Source organism: Caretta caretta, chromosome 3 (assembly GCF_965140235.1).
Source record: "Caretta caretta isolate rCarCar2 chromosome 3, rCarCar1.hap1, whole genome shotgun sequence".
NCBI lineage: Eukaryota > Metazoa > Chordata > Testudines > Cheloniidae > Caretta > Caretta caretta.
The window spans coordinates 147,512,770-147,533,867 of record NC_134208.1 but is presented as its reverse complement, the minus strand read 5'-3'; the positions used below and the strand labels follow the sequence as shown (position 1 = coordinate 147,533,867).

General features: G+C 41.7%; 1 protein-coding gene across 1 annotated transcript in view; it reads right to left on the bottom strand.

Moving 5' to 3' along the window:
• BIRC6 (baculoviral IAP repeat containing 6) overlaps positions 1–21,098 on the bottom strand; it is a 319,798-nt gene that overhangs the window by 245,458 nt on the left and 53,242 nt on the right. Inside the window, 8 exon segments of the mRNA XM_048843594.2 lie at positions 5,066–5,163; positions 5,676–5,807; positions 5,917–6,078; positions 6,562–6,692; positions 8,938–9,116; positions 10,294–10,425; positions 13,966–14,097; positions 16,651–16,811. Of these exon segments, the coding sequence (XP_048699551.2) occupies positions 5,066–5,163; positions 5,676–5,807; positions 5,917–6,078; positions 6,562–6,692; positions 8,938–9,116; positions 10,294–10,425; positions 13,966–14,097; positions 16,651–16,811 (1,127 nt within the window).

Genomic DNA, 21,098 nt, shown 5'->3' with positions numbered 1-21,098 from the left:
TTCTCTTTTTTGTATAACAGTTGCTCAGTTTTTCTAATTATGCCATATATATATATATATATATATATATATATATATATATATATATATATATATATATATATATATATATATAACCTCATCTCATATGTTGTATATATTATATACTATATATATTGTCTCATGATTAGTTGTATAGTATGCCATAATTAGAAAAACTATATATTCAGGACATCAGGAGAGAGAAACATACAACCATGTTTTATTTACATAGCAACACTATATATCAATGTTGTCTCTTTCTAATGCGTACATAATTTATGCTCGTGTTCTGCAACTAGGTGTGTACGATTCTTCCTTAAGAGTACTGTTTACACTGTAGAGAGAGTAAGCCAGCCACAGTTATTAAGATAATGCTGTTTCAGCACACAAAGCATTAAGTTGTTGGGTTTTTGGTTTTTGTTTTGTTTTGTTTTGGGGGGGGGGGGTGTTTGTTTCGTTTTTTACCTTAAGAACTATGTTTCTTGACAATTAACTTGGTCAAGAAGGTTAAGTCATTAGAAAATCAAATGTTAGATTTTGGTTTTTGGAACAATGTTTCATGGAATTTTATGTACATTACATTAACTTAATTCCATTCATTCCAATGCATTTTTCTTATATTAGCTATCCTCATACCTATATTTTCAAAATGTCTTTTACCTCAGCAACTAGAACAGTTACAGTTGCCAAGCTGTATGACATGGGTATGAAAAAAAGCAAAGGAAAATCTAAATTAGTTAACACATGATGAAGACTTTGACATTTTAATCTTATACACTTGGACAGAAGTAACCTTTAAGGCTTCGATTTTGTTACAAATAGTTACAGTTACTGCAGTAATTCTATTTTGCCACTTAAGATATATGGCTAAAAAGCAAAAATTCAAACACATGCTTTATTTGCTAGTTATGTAATTTTAACTAAATTATTTAGTGTTAGATAGACAGAAGCAGCTAACAGGGGAGTCCAGGTGAGGAGGAGAGGTTATGTGACCCTTGGGGTAAGTTTGTTGTCTGTTGTGTGAGTGTTTGTGTTTGTTGTGGTGTGCTTGCTGCTGAACTGAAATACACCATGTGGTCTGTTTGTTTGGGGGACCGTGTGCTGACTGTGTGGGTGCTGAGCCTAGCGGCCTGCTAGGCAAGGCTGAGAGCTTCTTAACAAGACTTTGATCCCTAAGCCATTTAGCACCCATCAACCCTTAACCAGTGGGCGGGGCTACTCAGAAAGACCAGGGCTTTAAAAAGCCCGCTCCTAAGCGAGCAGAGGAGCTAGTGAACAGGAACGGCTAATGGGAGTTTTGCAAGAGAGTTGTGAGGGCGGTGGGGGGGTGTTACATACACTTAACATTCCTTAAACATCTTTAAACTGAAGCTAAAAATCATTCCCCGATAACAAAAAAACAACAAAGGAACCAGCTGCAGAAGTAAGAAGAGAATGCAGCAGAAGTCGAGCAATAGAGCGGGGGCTACCCAGTTTATTACACCCAATGTAGCATGGAGGATTACCTGCCCTATGGGCAGGTGGCATGTGTGTGCATTCAGTGCAAGGAGCTCCTGGCCCTCAGAGATCGTGTACAGGCTTTGGAGACCAGTGTGGCTGAACTAAAGGAGCTAAGGGAGACAGAGAGGTACACAGATGAGACTTTCCGGGACACAGTAGAATGGTCCCACCCCCGGACTGACAGCCTCTCTGCTGTTGAGGAGGATGAAAGCCTCAGGGAAAGAGAACATCGAACTGGAGCAGAGGGAAATGATCCCATAGTTGGGACCCTCCTTCCAGATGATGATGTGGTATCCTCTCGTACTGAGGATACCTCTCCAGGGGAGGGAACTCCAGTTATTAGGAAGAGACAGGTATTAGTAATGGGCAATTCGATCATTAGAAACAGATAGCTGGGTTTGTGATGACCAGGAGAATCGCATGGTGACTTGCCTGTCTGGTGCAAAGGTTGCAGGTAGTAATTCCATGCTTGAAGAAGAAGAATATAGCAGTAGGGATATATTACTGACCACCTGACCAGGATGGTGATAGTGAAGGTGAAATGCTCCGGGAGATTAGAAAGGCTATTAAAATAAAAAGTTCAATAATAATGGGGGATTTCAACTTCTCATATTGACTGGGTACATATCACCTCAGGACAGGATGCAGAGATAAAGTTTCTCGACACCGTAAATGACTGCTTCTTGGAGCAGCTAGTCCTGGAACCCACAAGAGGAGAGGCAATTCTTGATTTAGTCCTAAGTGGAGCACAGGATCAGGTCCAAGAGGTGAATATAGCTGGACCACTTGGTAACAGTGACCTAACAATTAAATTTAACACCCAGGTGGCGGGAAAAACACCACAGCAGCCCAACACTGTAGCATTTAATTTCAGAAAGGGGAACTACACAAAAATGAGGAGTTTAGTTAAACAGAAATCAAAAAGGTACAGCACCAAAAGTAAAATCCCTGTAAGCTGCATGGAAGCTTTTTAAAGACACCATAATCAAAGCTCAACTTAAATGTATACCCCAAATTAAAAAACATAGTAAGAGAACCAAAAAAGAGCCACCGTGGCTAAACAATAAAGTAAAAGAAGCAGTGAGGGGCAAAAAGGAATCCTTTAAAAAGTGGAAGTTAAATCCTAGTGAGGAAAATAGAAAGGAGCGTAAACTCTGGCAAATGAAGTGTAAAAATATAATTAGTCTCCAGAACCTGATGGTATTCACCCAAGAGTTCTGAAGGAACTCAAATGTGAAATTGCAGGACTACTAACTGTAGTCTGTAACCTATCATTTAAATCAGCTTCTGTACCAAATGACTGGAGGATAGCTAACGTGACACGAATTTTTAAAAAGGGCTCCAGAGGTGACCCCAGCAATTACAGGCCTGCAAGCCAAACGTCAGTACCCGGCAAACTGGTTGAAACTATCATAAAGAACAAAATTGTCCGACACATAGATGAACATAAATTGTTGGGGAATAGTCAACATAGTTTTTGTAAAGGGAAATCATGCCTCACCAATCTACTAGAATTCTTTGAGGGGGTCAACAAGCATATGGACAAGGGGGAATCCAGTGGACCCTCACCAAAGACTCTTAAGCAAAGTAAGCTGTCATGGTTCTCTCATGTATTGGTAACTGATTAAAATTTAGGAACCAAAGGTTAGGAAAAATGGTCCGTTTTCAGAATGAAGAGAGGTAAATAGTGGTGTCCTCCAGAGGTCTGTTCTTGGCCCAGTCCTATTTAACATATTCATAAATGATCTGGAAAAAGGGATAAACAGTGAGGTGGCAAAATCTGCAGATGATACAAAACTACTCAAGATAGTTAAGTCCCAGGCAGACCATGAAGAACTATAAAAGGATCTCTCAAAACTGGGTGACTGGGCAACTAAATGGCAGATGAAATTCAATGTTGATAAATGCTAAGTAATGCACACTGGAAAACATAATCCTAACTATACATATAAAATGATGGGGTCTAAATTAACTGGTTTCAGAGGAACAGCCGTGTTAGTCTGTATTCGCAAAAAGAAAAGGAGTACTTGTGGCACCTTAGAGACTAACCAATTTATTTGAGCATGAGCTTTCGTGAGCTACAGCTCACTTCATCAGATGTTTACCGTGGAAACTGCAGCAGACCGTGGAAGCTGCAGTTTCCACGGTAAACATCTGATGAAGTGAGCTGTAGCTCACGAAAGCTCATGCTCAAATAAATTGGTTAGTCTCTAAGGTGCCACAAGTACTCCTTTTCTTTTTTCTAAATTAACTGTTACCTCTCAAGAAAGATCTTGGAGTCATTGAGGACAGTTGTCGAAAACATCCACTCAATATGCAACGGCAGTCAAAAAAGCTAACAGAATGTTGGGAATCATTAAAAAAGGGATAGATAATAAGACAGAAAATATCATATTGCCTCTACAGAAATCCATGGTACACCCACATCTTGAATACTACGTGGAGATGTGGTCACCCCATCTCAAAAAAAGATATACTGGATGTGGAAAAGGTTCAGAAAAGGGCAACAAATATTATTAGGGGTACGGCACGTATGCCATATGAGGAGAGATAAATAAGACTGGGACTTTTCATCTTGGAAAAGAGACTACTAAGGGGGGATATGATAGAGGTCCATAAAATCATGACTGGTGTGGTGAAAGTAAAGTATTATTTACTCCTTCTCATAACACAAGAAAAAGGAGCCACCAAATTAAATTAATAGGCAACAGGTTTAAAAAAAACACAAGGAAATATTTATTCACACAATGCACAATCAACCTGTAGAACTCCTTGCCAGAGGATGTTGTGAAGGCCAAGACTATAACAGGGTTCAAAAAAGAATTAGATAAATTAATGGAGGATAGGTTCATCAATGGCTATTAGCCAGGATGGGCAGGGATGGTGTCCCTAGCCTCTGTTTGCCAGAACCTAGGAATGGGGGACAGGGGATGGATCACTTGATGATTACCTGTTCTGTTCATTCCCTCAGGAGCACCTGGCATTGGCCACTGTCGAAAGACGGGATTCTGGGCTAGATGGACCTTTGGTCTGACCCAGCATGGCCGTTCTTCTACTTTGCTTACAGCTTTTTTGCTTGTAATTACATGAGTGTCATTAAAATTAATTTTACAGTTACAAGGGGAGCCTGTTGACCCATGAACCAACCAAAGAGTGCAAGCTACTTGTCACTGGATCTAGGACTGGTTCTCAGACTGTGGTAACTACACTCTTATGTGCTGTCTAATTAACTAGTTATCTAAATAAATCAAATCAAGCTAAGTGATCCTGAGATCTCTCTAATTATTAAATCAAACACTTGTTGGTAACACTAGGCATTCTGCTTTAGAAAACAACTTCATAAAAAACAGTCTCTAAACTAATTTAAATAGAAGAGGCATGCTTATGAAATGGAACATTAATACATGGGTATTTCACAGGCTTGGCAAAAAGCAATCGATACTAATCAAATAGAACTTGTTCTTCTATCAAACAGGAGTGAGGGAAAACATATCTAGTATAAGTATACAATATGCCTATGACAGCAAAAATATTTTATACATACCACCAGTTGCAGCAGCAGGTAGAAAAGATATATTGCCAAGCAAAGCCTTCAGAAGAACAGATCCAAATCCCTGCTGACTTGGGTCACATTTGCCATTACTATCAAAGAAAACAAACAAACAAACGATCTATGAAAGTTCATATTTCATTCTTCTTGTAGTCCCGAAGCATTATGATACCACTGCATTAAATGTTCTAAGGAGTTTGTGATCAATCATAGAATCATAGAATATCAGGGTTGGAAGGGACCTCAGGAACCTCTAGTCCACCCCCCTGCTCAAAGCAGGACCAATCCCCAATTTTTGCCCCAGATCCCTAAATGGCCCCCTCAAGGATTGAACTCACAACCCTGCGTTTAGCAGGCCAATGCTCAAACCACTGAGCTATCCCTCCCCCCAGTTGTAAACATGTTTCCACTAGGGGAAAATAAAATTAGTTGAGAGAGGCTTACTTCCCTTGTAAACATACTTGAGCATATGTATTCCCATGTGAATGGCTAGTATATTAACTTTTCTAACTCCCACCACATAAAATTATTTTGCACATTTAACTACAAGGAATAACAAGTAAACTCTAAATAGAATTAGCCTCAGAACATGTGTTTCACCAACCTTATGCATAGTGCTAGAAACCGTGCACATTTGTGGGCTATGCTCCGACCTGCTTCAAAGAAGCACACACGTACTATATCAGAAAGACATTTACGTGTTTTAGAAAGTAGGCTCTCATTCCCATCCTTTGAGCTGTTAAAAAAAAAAAAAAAGTACTTTGGAGAATTATATAAGCTTTTATATTTAGAAAATTTGATACTGAAGAATAACTACATGCATTTAATTGAAATCTCTCTTCTACCTGCCAGGTCCATTTGACTGCACTCCTGCCAGCCAACACAAGGTATCTAACACAAGGCTTTGAGCGTGTTCTGTGGTCAGACCATCATCTGTCTTTTTGCAAAGTGTGTTAAGAAGTTTTTCATGGAACTCTGAAAACTGTAACATGGCACAGCGTTGAACTCTAAAGAAGAAGAGATTAGTAACAGAAAAAAAGTTCAACTGTTCAAGTAAAACTGATACTCAGTGCCAATCCTAAGTTTTGTTTAAAAACTGGGCAACCTATGAGCTAAGAATGGGGAAAGATTTTTCCTCAAAAAGTGAAGTCTGATTCATTTCAATCATCTAGTTTACAGCAGTGCAACACAAATCCCTGCTAGTTACATTTGCATTTGAAGGCCAGAAAAATTTCTCACTACCAGAATATGTTTAAGCATACACATTTATGGTATTCTTTAAGTGAAAGTATCAATTTTTGATATCCATTACAATTTACACAGTATGAAGATTTAAGACCCATATATGACCATTTTAAATTTTTTAATCATTTTCCTGTCAACTAAATTTAGCAACAAATACCAACTTTCAGATTATAATTTGCCATAAATAATGAAGTTAAAAACCTAAACATTTAAGTAAAACATGTTTACAGAGAGACAGGACTAACCTTTCCTTTGAAACAGAAGTTTTTTTAAATCTTCGAATAGTTACAGAGACCTCTTGAAGTAAGTCGCAGCCTCTCAGATTGTCTGATTTTCTTGAAGAATTGCTGGCTTCAATTTTATTGGATGACTTTTCCTGACAGGTCAGAAAAAAACCAAAAACATTGGTTTCAAGAGTTACAGCACTCATGATTCCTTCATTTATGCATCTTGTTCAGATGAAAGTGCTGGGTAATCTAAATTCTGAAATATCTATTACTTGTTAATGGTACTGTATAGACAATAAGTGTATTCTAGCTTTATTTTTAAGCTACTAAACAAGTTTCATTTGTGCCCTAAAGATCCCTAGACTCAAAGTGTGACAGACTATAAAGAGGAGTAAGTTCCAAAAGTAAAAACCCTCAGTTGAAAAAGCTCTGGCTTTTCGGTGATTGTGGAATGTTTCAGTTTGGGAACCAAAGGAAGGAGATTCCTAGCTTATTTTAACTGCTGTATTGGGGTAAAAGTTGAGGGGTAATTTCAAGTAGCTTATTTACTGAGGGCCATGCATGTCATTGGCACTGTAAGATTGACAATGGCCCCCCTGCCCAAAAAAAAAAAAATCTAAGCTAGACAACAGTTCAGACAGACTGAATACTTGAACAACATATGAGAATCTGGTCAGATCTCAGAGAAATTTGATTATATATTATAGGTGGAGCTGACAGCCTTGCTTATTATTAAATCTGCCTGAAATTTCCCATTGTGAGACACCACTGCCAACTGCTTATAACTGCCAAACTTTAATCATCTGTGTTAAAGTTTTCCATGTTAGGTGTTTGCTTCAGGGTGCGTCTTTTTGAAAAAATTCAGCCAAGATTAATCAGCTGTTTCCTGAGAATGAGATGAGGGAAGAATATGTTGCTTTGCCCATGTTAAATTCTTGCATCATCAACTTTTTCAAGCTCTAGTGCCCTCATGCTTTGGAGCAGGGGCTTGAAATTCGACAAGAGATGGCCTTCTGACTCTTGCTGTCCCTGTGAAAACCCCACTTCATCCAGGGGCTAAGGCAGACTTTCCCTGCAACTGCAGCTCTGGACTTGGGCTGGCTGTGCCAGGTCTGGGCACCTGAACTGACAGCATGCAGATCTGTCTCTCCTGTGCTCTCCATGGCCTGGCAGCATGGACGATGAAGCTACCTAATTCAAACACAGAGGAATCAAGAGCCAGACCTGCAAAGGGGTAAAGAGAGAATAAGCTGGGACAAAAAGCCATGAGGAAAAGGAATTGATGCTGTGACAGGAAAAGGAGAAGGAGGAAATGGGACTGGGATTTGCAGTTAGGAGAGAAAGACTGTCTGGGCAAGGAGACTGGGAACCAGAAAGAATGACTTTAACCTGACAAAAACTGGGATAAGGAGCAGGGGGTTGCGGGGGGGAGGGGGGGGGAGGGGAAGAAACACCACACTAGAAACTGGCCCAGGAGCACATGGGAACCCGGAATGTGGGCAGGGTGGAGGAGAAACCAACAGATCAGTTAAGGAGTCATAGGGAGAGGAACTGGGATTATATGGGCAAGTAGACTGGGAAGAGAAACCTGAGGACTAGAAATTGGGGCTGGCTAGGTGAAGACAATGGGACTAGGACAAGGCACCAGGGATGGGGAAGATAGGAACAAGCTAGAGGGATGGAACAGAAAGGGGCGATGTTTGGAGCGGAATGGGCAGAAGAATCTGTGCCCCCTATAGAACACTCCCCTACAAAGCCTGGAATGGGCTCCAAGATTCCTCCAAGACTCACCAGACCTCTGCTTTCAGGAAATACCTGTGAAACCCACTGGTTTATCCCTATCCCTCTCTAGTGCTGATCTAAATGAAGGATGACAACTTATCAGTTACTCCATCACCGTGTGGTGGATCTAAAGGTTCCTACCCTAATGATGCCCTTGTGAGGGTTAACATGGGTCAACATGATGAAATTTTTTTTAATCTAGGCAATTAAACAAAAATCCTACATTAAAACAACCTTAAAGGTTGCAAAGTCAAGTTAGGAAAATATAGCATGTGGTCATATAACTAAAGACTATCATAATGCCGGTACAAGGGAGCTCAAAAAAGGTTGTGCAGGCAACCTAAATTCTGGTATTTCTTATCTTTTTAGTGCTTGAGGTTGTAGCCTTAATAACTATCTTTTAATGTAGGACTTTTTTTTTTTATACCTAAACTACAGTTCTGGTAGGTATAAAACTTACATAGTTAATCAAAATTTCACTAGGATTTGTTTTAACTCTCTTATGGAACTGTAGAGAGAGACCTTTCATTTCCAAAATGGGGGTTTATACAATTGATTCTGAAGCTTTAATATATATAAAATATAGCTGCAACTATGTTAATTATTCAATACCTTGCCTGCTGCAACTTTGGCCAACAGTGATGCAAGAGAATTCCCTTTACTACTTTGAGGTTTTAGAGATGGTATTCTTACAACAGGCCGGATTCCACCATTACAAATTTCTTCTGTTCCTCTGTCATTCACTGCTTTAACATGGATTAAAAATGAACGGTACTTGCCCCCAGCCATACCTAGAAAAAAACAAAAAGGAGGAAAGAGCTTTTACACCTGTACTATATCAAACTGAAGAGATTTTAATTTGATGGCTAACATTCACAACCATCTGAGTTAAGTAAGTATTTTTTTGGTAATTCAGTATAAATTCTAGGCATTAAAGAACAATCATTTAAACATATAGTAACTCCTCACTTAAAGTTGTTCAAGTTAATGTTGTTACATTGCAGATCAATTAGAGAACATGCTCATTTAAAGTTGTGCAAGACTCCCCTATAACTTTCTTTGGCAGCCGCCTGCTTTGTCCATTGCTTGCAGAAAGAGCAGCCCATTGGAGCTAGCTGGTGGAGGCTTGGAACCAGGGTGGACCAGCCTCTATCAGCTCCCTGATCCCCTAAATTCCCTGTACAGCAGCCACCCAGCAGGCTATCAACTGCTGGGCAGTTCAGGTGTCCCTCCCCTGACTGCCATGTGCTGCTCCTGCCCTCTGCTTTGGAGCTGCTCCCGGGAGGCTCCTGCTCACTGTGCAGGGGCAGTAGAGGGGGGCAAATGTCAGGATAATCCCCTCCCCCCACTTCTGTACAGCAGCTTCTGTCTCAGCTTGCTGATCTACTTGAAAAGGCAGGTCACTTAGAGTGGGGTCAGCATACTTAAAGGGGCAATACACATCTCTCTCTTCCCCCTCCCTCCCTCTCCCTCCCTGCTGCCTTGTAGAGTGTTAGGCTACATTAACAATGTGTTAACCCTTGAGGGCTCAACCAAGTGCTAGTTCATCATTTAGCAGTAAGGCATTCCCTGGGAAATATCCCACCCTCTAACTTCACCACCTCAACCAAGCTTCACAATCATCATCATTGCTGTGTACAGTATTGTTTGTTTAGAACTTAGTGTATGTGTAGTCTTTTGTCTAGCAAAAAAAATTTCCCTGGAACCTAACCCCCCCCTATTTACATTAATTCTTATGGGGAAATTGGACTTGCTTAACATTTTTTCACTTAAAGTTGCATTTTTCAGGAACATAACTACGTTAAATGAGGAGTTACTGTAGATTTATATTATGTAAGTGTTCCATAATTAACATGGTCTTATGGGAAATTAATCTGATAAATCCTAACCAAGATTGCTCAACTCAGAATTATTGGGTATACTCTAGTAATGCACATTTTAGAGAGACAATGTAATACATTAATTTACCTTTAACAAGCTTTGGACTTGTTAATGTCAACATTCCAGCATGTCCTGACAGATCCAGTCCAGTAGCCAGCCATACTGGACCACATAGTATGTCTTCTTTATGATCCTCTAAAAATGGACACAACCTAAGACCTTAAAAACACAACATAATTTAAGTAGAATTGATATGGACTCATCAAATAAGACAAGGTTACAAAGTAAGTTATTAATTTTCATAAATTAAATGGATATATATTAAACTTCAATTTAGACTGTAGAAGTTAGGTGAGCTGACACCTTTTAAGAAATAACTAAGCCATGTTCTAGTCAAATTATGTACTTTTAATTTTCAGAAAGTTCTCAAAGTACAGTTTTCAGATATACTGTACATGTAACACAGCTGATGCTCTGGAAAGATCAATATTCTGCACAAGTTTATGGCCTGTAGAATGGTGAACTGATATAGTTGTTTGAGCCACAACTATCACAGGTCCTAGTTAAAAAAAAATAAGCTCATGTTAGATTTCATTGGCAGCAGATGAAAATGTCAATTTAAATAAGCCAAAATGAGGGAGATGGGATCACTCCAATGCAAATACTTAGAGCCCTGCGCAGATACCAAATTTATATCTGTGGATATCCGAGGAGCTGCAGGGCTCTATTGGGAATGGCAGCAGTGAAAGCAGCGGCATTTCCATCCGCTGTTCACAGGAGCCAGCACCCCACGCGGACAGCTCCTCCAGCATGGCTGCACCGTCCCTACTCCCACCCACTGGGGCAGGCACCAGGCTCAGCAGCAGCTGTCCCTGGGCACACAAGTCTGGGAGCATGCAAGCTGCTGAGCCTGGTGCGCACCCCAGTGGGTGGGACTGGGGGCTGTTCAGCCATGCTGGAATTGCTGCCTGTGCAGAGCGCTGGCTCCTGCAAGCAGCAGCCAGACGTGCAGCTACTTTCGCCACTGCTTGTTCCTGGTAGACCCTTGCAGCTCCTCGGATACTCGCTTTATATCCATGGATATAAATGTGGTATCCACGCAGGGCTCTAAAAATACTAAAACCATTATTGACGTTAGAGTCAGTCAACATCCACATTGCAAATCCTCATTTTTCAGTTGTCATATTACAAACAACAAACTTTGGAAAAAGAAGAACAAAAGGTGATATTAGCAGTGAGACAACAGAAGAGCTTCAGAGAAGAATGACGTAAGCACTTTTATACAATGAAGTTGAGAGACTCAATTCTTAGGGAGGAAAAAAATCACATTTGTATGCATTTGCATAGCACCTAGCACAATAGGGCACTTTGAACCTTATTGGGACGTTCAAGTGGAATCTCAGTATAAATAGTATTGCAGTTACTAAACTTTTTACACACATTACCACCACCTGAAGTATAAAACGGTTTTAAAAGAGGTAATCATGGAATAAGCATATGTAATCTAAGTTGTATTCTAATTGCTACCTCATATAAGAGTATAGAATATTTATTTTATTTTTACCAGTTGAGGCGGAAAATACCAGTGTCAGTCACAAGCGAGGCCAAAAAAACCCTGATATTTATTGAAACAATCAGATCACGGGTGACAAGAATACTTGAGACCATTACTCCTTGTTCTGTCATCAGCTACCACTGAGAACAATCTAGAGCCATCCTCTTTGGAACCCCCTTTCAGGTAGCTGAAAGCAGCTATCAAATCCCCCCTCATTCTTCTCTTCCGCAGACTAAACAATCCCAGTTCCCTCAGACTCTCCTCCTAAGTCATGTGTTCCAGTCCCCTAATCATTTTTGTTGCCCTCCGCTGGACTCTTTCCAATTTTTCCACATCCTTCTTGTAGTGTGGGGCCCAAAACTGGACACAGTACTCCAGATGAGGCCTCAGCAATGTCAAATAGAGGGGAACGATCACGTCCCTCGATCTGCTGGCAATGCCCCTACTTATACAGCCCAAAATGCCATTGGCCTTCTTGGCAATAAGGGCACACTGTTGACTCATACCCAGCTTCTTGTCCACTGTTACCCCTAGGTCCTTTTCTGCAGAACTGCTGCCGAGCCATTCGGTCCCTAGTCTGTAGCGGTGCATGGGATTCTTCCATCGTAAGTGCAGGACTCTGCACTTGTCCTTGTTGAACCTCATCAGATTTCTTTTGGCCCAATCCTCTAATTTGTCTAGGTCCCTCTGTATCCTATCCCTACCCTCCAGCGTATCTACCTCTCCTCCCAGTTTAGTGTCATCTGCAAACTTGCTGAGGGTGCAATCCACACCATCCTCCAGATCATTTATGAAAATATTGAACAAAACCGGCCTGAGGACCGACCCTTGGGGCCCTCCACTTGATACCAGCTGCCAACTAGACATGGAGCCTTTGATCGCTACCCGTTGAGCCCGACAATCTAACCAACTTTCTATCCATCAATGAATGAGAGGTGATTGAAAAATTGAAGCGGGGCATCAGAATTAACACAGAAAATAGAATGACGGGCTGGGATAAATAGCAAGGACACAAGTACAGAGGTAAATATTTTTTCCCATCCTGATTTAATAAACAAACCTCAATTTTCAAAAGGAGGGGGCAGCAGGAAAAGGGTAAGAGGGGTGGGTAGTTGGATAAGAAGAGAATAGGACAAACTTCGGAATCTTTTTCTCTCCTTCCATGTACTGAAATTCTCATCTGCTCACCTCTGTGCGTGCCTCCTCCCCACCACCCAAACTCTCCTCTCCAAAACTTTCCCCTTATCTCAAACACACCTTGCAATAGTATCCTGGTTTTCTCTTTGAAAACCTGGTCACCAAATGAAGCAAAGAAAGAAGGAAAGTAAGACTTAGCTCGAAGGAGTAAGTGACAGAAGTTTGGGGTTTTTGATATTTATTCAGCCGCAACACTTACTTTTAGGCACTAGTCACTCCTACACAGATATAATTTGATACCCTTCTAGACACTTTCTCTCACATGTTTTGAGGGAAAGCTGCTGTAATGAGCTAGATGAGGAAAGGACTGAGTGAGTTTGATAAGGCTGTAAAGTTAGTGTGCTAGTTAAAAGAACGAGGAGATATATATATATCTTCCTACTGTATTTTCCACTGCATACATCTGATGGAGTGGGCTTTAGCCCATGAAAGCTTATGCTCAAATAAATGTGTTAGTCTCTAAGGTGCCACAAGTACTCCTTGTTCTTTCTGCTGATACAGACTAACACAGCTACCACTCTGAAACCTGTGACTAGCTAGGAATTTTGAACTGGATATTTTAAGTTTTGAAGGTATTGATGCTAAAACTAAGGAAAATTAGATATGCAGTGAAAAAAAAGTCAGTTTCCTTGAAAACTAGCTAACTCAAGCAACACTTAAAACCATGTTGCAGTGGAAGACATGACAGACCAGCTTGAGAGCTGCTAAAATGACCTATAGCTCCATTTCTAAATTAAAATAAAACCTTGATTTAACAATACCACAAATCGAAGTCCCCAACAGTTAATTTTTGCTTTCAACAGCAAAGTATAGTCTCCACTGAAAGGAACAACTGCCAAATGTACTGACCAACTGCCAAATGTAGGGTTGACCAGCATAAACGTAAAGAATGTGCTTTTTTTTTTATTTTAATTACTTGAAAATATTTACATAGAAGTTCCAATGTGATCTCTGAAGATTTTTCATATCATAGTTTCTCCATAGGGAAATAACCATATTAAACTCACATTGTGATTCCTCTACATCCATGTTCTGCATTTCTTCATTCAACTCAACCAGTGTTGGTTTTCCATTTCTTTCCATTTCAATACTATGAGCTGGAGATAAAGGAAAGGTGATCTGTCTATCTACTGCTGCTTCTGGAAAATAAAAAAATATTAGCAATGTTTGGTAAACATTGTGTAGTATTAATGAAAACCAGAAACATTAACTTCCATAGCAGATTTATTATTTAAGTTTTTGCTCAAAATTCACTGAAACCATCATCTCTACTAAAAAATCCTACAGCTGCTGACAAACTCCTTCATACTAAAATTAGAATAGAACTCAATTTATTAAATGAAGTTAGCCTTTGTCCTCAGCTTGTTTGTGAGCAGTTTATCAGTCTGAGTGTTATTTTTGAAAAATAATTTCTACCAATAATACATTGCTCTCAAGCAATTATTTGTTTTTGATATTGAAAATCAGAGCTGCGTTTGTTAGTTTGATTGGACATACAGGTATTGTTTCTGTTCCCTAAGTATAAATCTTAAAAAATGGTTTCCATTGCAGATATTCTATTTCATAAACTCAAATTTTTACTGCTGCAAATATTCTGTAGCATGAGCTTCTCACCCAGTTTAAAAAAAGAAACACACATAGAATACTAGCACAAAAGAGTAACACAACTGAATCTAATTCAATTTTTTATTTAAATAAACGTTATTGTAACATTGAGTTATTTGCCCAGCTCTAGTTAAACCCTATTTAGCTCTCTAGTTTTACTATTTGTATAACAAATTAAAAAAAAAAAAAAGCCACAGAAGATGGCCCACAAGTAATAAGACCTAAACTTGCTGGGATAAATGAGACTGAATTATAAGGTCAAAGAGTAGCTTCATTTTCAGCCAAACCAGCAAAGAGTGGGGAATTTTCCCCATCTCTGGATGTGGTCACCAAGCATGCTTCAGTATCTTATAACTAATACTTCATATTGAGTCTTAAAGAACACAGGTCAAATGTGGGAGCATTTGTTTCCCTCTGTCCTGTGTCCATAGTTAAGCTGTATGTTGAAATTCTTAGTCATATTGTACTCTTAGAAAATATATTTTCCCCACTGAGACACTGCTACTCAAATACTGTTCCCTTGGATACACAGCAGCTTTTATGTGCTATTCTGAAAAATAAAATAGACTCAGCAGTACTTCTTTATACCATTATTGAAAGCTATGGCATAAGGAGTGGGATTTTTCTGAGAATGACTCTAAATTTGTTTTTTGTTTTCTCTTAAATTCACAGTCATGCAACCTTTATTTCAATGGAATTCCAGTTTCTAGATTTTTTCTTCTCATAAGGGCACTCAGATGCCCTATAGCAGGGGCAGGCAAACTTTTTGGCCTGAGGGCCACATCAGGTTTCCGAAATTGTACAGAGGCCCAGCCCCCACCCCCTGACAGCTCCCCCCAGAACTCCCACCCCATCCAAACCCCCTTCCCCAAAGGCCCCCATAGGACTCCTGCCCCATCCAACCCCCTGCTCCCGGTCTCCTGACTGCCCCCCACCGCCCCATCCAACCCCTCCTCTCATTCCTGACTGCGCCCCTGGAACCCCTGCCCCATCCACCCCCGCTCCCTGTCCCCTGACCACCTCCAAAACCCCCTGCCCCTGACTACCCCCCTCTGCTTCCTGTCTGCCCCCATTCAACCCCCCGTTCCCTGCCCTCTGACCGCCCCGCCCCTTAGCCACACCTCCACCTTCTGAGCACCTCCCTGAACTCCCCTACCCTCTATCCAACCCTGCCCTGCTCCTTGCTCCCTTACTGCACTGCCCGGAGCAGCGGTGGCTACTGGCGCTACAGCCGCACTGCCCGGAGCAGCGGTGGCTACTGGCGCTACAGCCGCGCTGCCCAGAGCCCCGGGTCAGGCAGCCACGCCACCGCGCTGCCCAGAGCCCCGGGTCAGGCAGCCACGCCACCGCGCTGCCCAGAGCCCCGGGTCAGGCAGCCACGCCACCGCGCAGCCCAGAGCCCCGGGTCAGGCAGCCACGCCACCGCGCAGCCCAGAGCCCCGGGTCAGGCAGCCACGCCACCGCGCAGCCCAGAGCACTGCCAGTGGTGCAGTGAGCTGCAGGGGGGGGGGGGAACAGCTGAGGAGGGACCGGGGGGGCTAGCCTCCCGGGCCAGGAGCTCAGGGGCCGGGCAGGAGGGTCCCAGATGTGGCCTGCAGGCCGCAGTTTGCCCACCTCTGCTCTATAGTCATGGACACCTGCAAACTGAATTTCTAAATATGACTTGGAAGAATTATCTATTTTTTTTTTAAATCCTTTGATTTAGAAAATAAAAATGTTATACACCTCAGAAGCTCTGTCATTTATGTCTGACACTGCAACTTTCTTTGAATGCATCATCAGATTCTAGTAGTAGGACAACATGTAAGTTCAGCTCAAACTGTTGTTGCTTTAGCTATACTTCTTTATAGAACACTGAGGTTTTAAAATCTGTGCTTATCTTTGACTATTTTAATGTTTCTCTCATTTTTGCTCCCCAATCTTTAATAAATGTTCATTTGTGCAAAGAAAGTTAAAATGCAAGATATTACTAAGTAAATGTAAAGTTGAGATATCTACAAATCTTTACTTCATCGCTAATTAAATCAGTAAAATACCAGACCTAAAAAGTAACAAGTCTGAGAAAAGAAGATGATCTCCTTTCTTACCATTGACTTTTCCTAGCCCTGGAGCTTTATTTTTCAGTAAAGTCACTTGAAGCTGTGGAATGTTTGTTATGTTTGAGTTCAAAACAAATTTGAAATCCACGTGTCCAACCATACAGGCTTTTGGCAAAACCAGTTCAAAGACATGTTCATCCCAGCTGTTGCTGTTGGGGAAAAAATATTAGGTATTTAGTAACACCATGTCTACAAGTACACTACAGCCAAACAAGCAGCAGCATCCAGTTTATTTTCTGCATATACTTCTCTAGTGTACTGAGAAAAGATGTAGTTTTACATTAGTTAGTCTAAGTCTAAGCTTTCTTCATAGTCCCTCAATATCCACATGAATCTCTGAAGCAAAAATCAAGTATTTTAAACTGCAGTTAACCATGTCCATTTTATGTAGAAAACATTGAAAGCCAACTGATAAGATGCTGAATCAATGTGTTTGGCAATAAGTAACGGCGAAAAAGCACAGAACCGCCTACTACCTGCATTACAATACTGCCTCCATAAAACTTAAAATTTCTTTTGAGGCTTAAGTCAGTATTTAAAACAATGAAAATACTTTCTTAAACATCAACTGTCTTCCAATGGTTAAACGGTACCAAAGCATGATAGGATCTGGTTGGCATTCTTCACTGATGGTGTCAAACATTGTCACTTTTCAACAGTACCATGGCCACCTGCAGGAGGCTCAAAATACTAATTTCAATTCAAAATTTTGAAATACATTTGACAATTTATACAGGACAAGAAGTGCTTCTTACCAGGTGCACACTCAGAGGCCTGCACTGAGCAAAATGGGTGCAGCTTTCTTTTAATGAGTCATATTTTTCCTTTTGAGGCCAACTTGTTTTATACTGAAAGTGTAAACTTGAGACAATAAGTACCCCTCAAATGATTAAAGTTTCATAGTTTGACACACTAAGGTTTGCAAAAGTAGCTCAAATTGAAGAAAAAGCAATTAACATAAAATTAATCATGTTTCCAAGTGTTACGTTACACACATTTTTAAAAGTAACAGGAGGTTACTTACCTATAACTGGAGGTTCTTCAAGATGAATGGCTCCTATCTGTATTCTACTGAGGGGTTATGCACATGCTCCATATGCCCGGAGCCAGAGCTTTTAAAAGTAGTAGTGTCCATTGGTCCGCGCATGTGCCCTGCCACCGTCTTATGGTTTTGACTGAGGCAATAAAGGGCAGGGCAGACTAACTGCACCCTCAATTCCTTCTCCACCACAAATCTACCAGATCCGCAGCCAAAAGGAAAGGAGGGTGGGACCGGAATACAGATAGGGACCACACATCTCGAAGAGCCTCCACTTCTTCGAATGATGGTCCCTATTGTATTTCACCGAGGGTGATTAACAAGCAGCACCTACTGAGGAGCAGGGTACAAGAAAGATGGCACCATGGAACAGAGGACCACTATACAGAACAAGGCATCCGTTGCAGAGTCATGCACCAGTGCATAATAGGAAGAGAAGATGTGTACCGAACTCCACATGGCTGACTTACATATGTCCATAAGAGACACATTGTGAAGTGCAGTCGTAGTTGATGCTTGCACTGTCGTGGTGTGGGCCCATATCCCACAGGATGGAGACAGCCCTGATAAAGCATAATGCACCCAAAAACCCACTTTGAAACTCTGAGTGGAGATGGCCTGTGCCTTAATTTTTTCCACGATAGCAACAAATAGCCTCAGAGGCTTCCGGAACAGCCTCTTCCTCTGCAGATAAAAGGCTAGGACACTGAGGGAGTGAAAACATCATTCCTCCTCTGAAGCATGTGGCTTTGGAAAGAAGGCAGATAAATGTATGGGGTGGTTGAGGTGAAAGCAGGAAGACACTTTCAGAAGAAATCTAGGATGTAAATGCAGGGAAACTTTGTCCTTATGGAACATGGTGAAAGGGCGGTTTGTCAGTTCAGGAGACTCGGGGGAAGATTCGTGCCTCCCCAGAGTCAACGGCGCACAGTACATGGACAGAACTGGAAGTTGCCTCAGAACCAATGATTAACAGGACTTTGGCAGAACCGGTGCAGAAGGGGCATGCCGCTCAGCAGCTGGGCCAGCAGATTCAGCGTGCAGTGCAACATTTTGTCATGCTTGTGGGCTTTGGAACATCACTTCTCCATGGCTGGAACTTATGGCCAATGCAGTGTCTTTCTTGGTCCTTGAGGAAGACCTACTGCCATGCTTATGCACATACTTCAGGGGTGGGCCAACTTTTTGGCCTGAGGGCCACATCTGGGTATGGAAATTGTATGGCAGGCCATGAATGCTCACAAAATTGGGGGTTGGGGTGCAGAAGAGTATGAGGGCTCCAGCTGGGGATGCAAGCTCTGGGGTAGGGCCAGAAATTAGGCTTTCAGGGTGCAGGAGGGGACTCCGGGATGGGGCAGGGGGTTGGGGATGAGGGTTTGGGGGTGCAGGAGGGTCTTCAGGTTGGGACCGAGGAGTTTGGTGGGTGGGAGGGGAATCACGGCTGGGGCGGGGGTGGGTTCAGGGGTGCAGGCTCCAGGCGGCACTTACCACAAGCAGCTCCCAGAAGCAGTGGCATGTACCCCTCTGGCTCCTATGTGGTGGTGTGGCCTGTTTGCAGGCACCGCCCCTGCAGCTCCCATTGGCTGTGGTTCCCAGACAATGGGAATTATAGGGGCAGCGGCAATGTGCAGAGCCCCTTAGCTGCCCCTACACATAGGAGCAGCACAGAGGAGGGCAAGCTGCCAACCCTGCTTCCCAGTTGGAGTGCCAGAGCGGGGCAAGCCCCAGATCCTGCTCCCTGGCGGAAGTTCGAGGGCCAAATTAAAATATCTGGAGGGCCAGATGTGGCCCCCAGGCCGTAGTTTGCCCACCTGACATGCTTCCTTGTCTCATGGCTAGGGCCCAGCACAGGGTCCGTAGCGCTGGTACTGGCGTAACCAGACTTGAGCTCCATGGCAAGAGGTGCACACTTGGATTACTCAGGGCAATGTCCGGGGGCAAGGGGAGTTCCCCAGCCTGGATCCAACTGTGTCCTCATGGTGACCTCCATGAGGTATTTCTAAGGCTAAGATCTTGAACCCCAGCATCTTTGGCATAATCCAGTCCCCAGGCATGGGTGCAAGGGAGAGAGAAGGGTGGTTGGCAAGAAAACTGCCAAAGCGGCACCCCAAAGTCCTTAAATCCTAAGAAAACTAACAACAATAAAATGCTAACTATGTACAAGAATAAATCAGGCTCTCTCACTACATTTGAAAGTGCGTCACAAGGGATGAGAGAACAGCAGAAGCTCCAACTCTGACCAGGCAACAGTGAGAAGGAACTGAGGGCGCGGTCGGTCCGCCTGCCTTTATCACCTCAGTCAAAATCATGAGGCAGTACAAGGGCACATGCGTGAATCAATGGACACTACTACTTTTAAAAGCTCCAGCTCTAGGTGCATGTGCATAACCCCTCAGTGGAATACAATAGGGATCATCACCTGAAGAAGAAATGCACTTCCTAACTGTTTTCAGTCCATGTGTAAGGGACATTTATAAATATATTATTTAGAACTAAGCTTTTTACACTATACTATGTATCACTGTCTTCTGCACAATTTCTTCGCAATTTATTAAGTGTTAATATAACTATTTTCTAACATATCTTTTTATTAAATTTTTGAAGTATTAAACTTCAGGGTCAGATCTCTCTCGGGCAGTGGTAATGCACCATTAAACTGCAGAACCTAGGAATATATAACCAGTAGTTAAGGTTCATTGCTTGTTGTCTATTTGACCATTAGCTCTGTTCCTCGCATGGGCGGAAGTCTTTTGTGCAGCATTTTCCATGAAGAAGGAAAAAACAATTTTTTTTGTAAAGCACCCATATTCCCATTGGCTGTCAAATGAGCAGTAACTTGTGATAGACAAAGAAAAAGGATCTAAATAATAAAATTACTTTATGTTCACTCCTTGTTATAATAAAAAAAATAGGAAAAAACATCTCCTTGAAGAAACTTTTTCAGCTGACCTCAAAGCATTTTTATCTTTTCTTTTAATTCTACCATAAGTATCTAACTTTCAGTACTGTCTCCTTTTTCTTCTCATTAACAGTGTTTAAACCAAGAACAAACAAAGAAGCTCTCTTGGAAAATTATCTGGGGATGAAAAAAGAACCTGTTTCCTTTCAGAGAAGCAAAGAAGTTCCTAAAGCAAATCTACACAGTACGATAGCAAAGAATTTTGTGGAAGCCTATTAAGAGACACTCCAGGATGTCAGATAGGTAAAAAAATCTAGACCTTTCCTGCTACAGCAAACTAAGACAGCCTTCCAAGATCTTCTTGACTGCTATGGAATTTAGGATTACTTACACAGTTTCAGAAAGCAGTCCACAATCTCTCTACAACAAACTGAACAAAATTACAACCTGATGGGGGGGGAAGATGACTAGACACCACAGGATTGGCAAGCAAGTGAG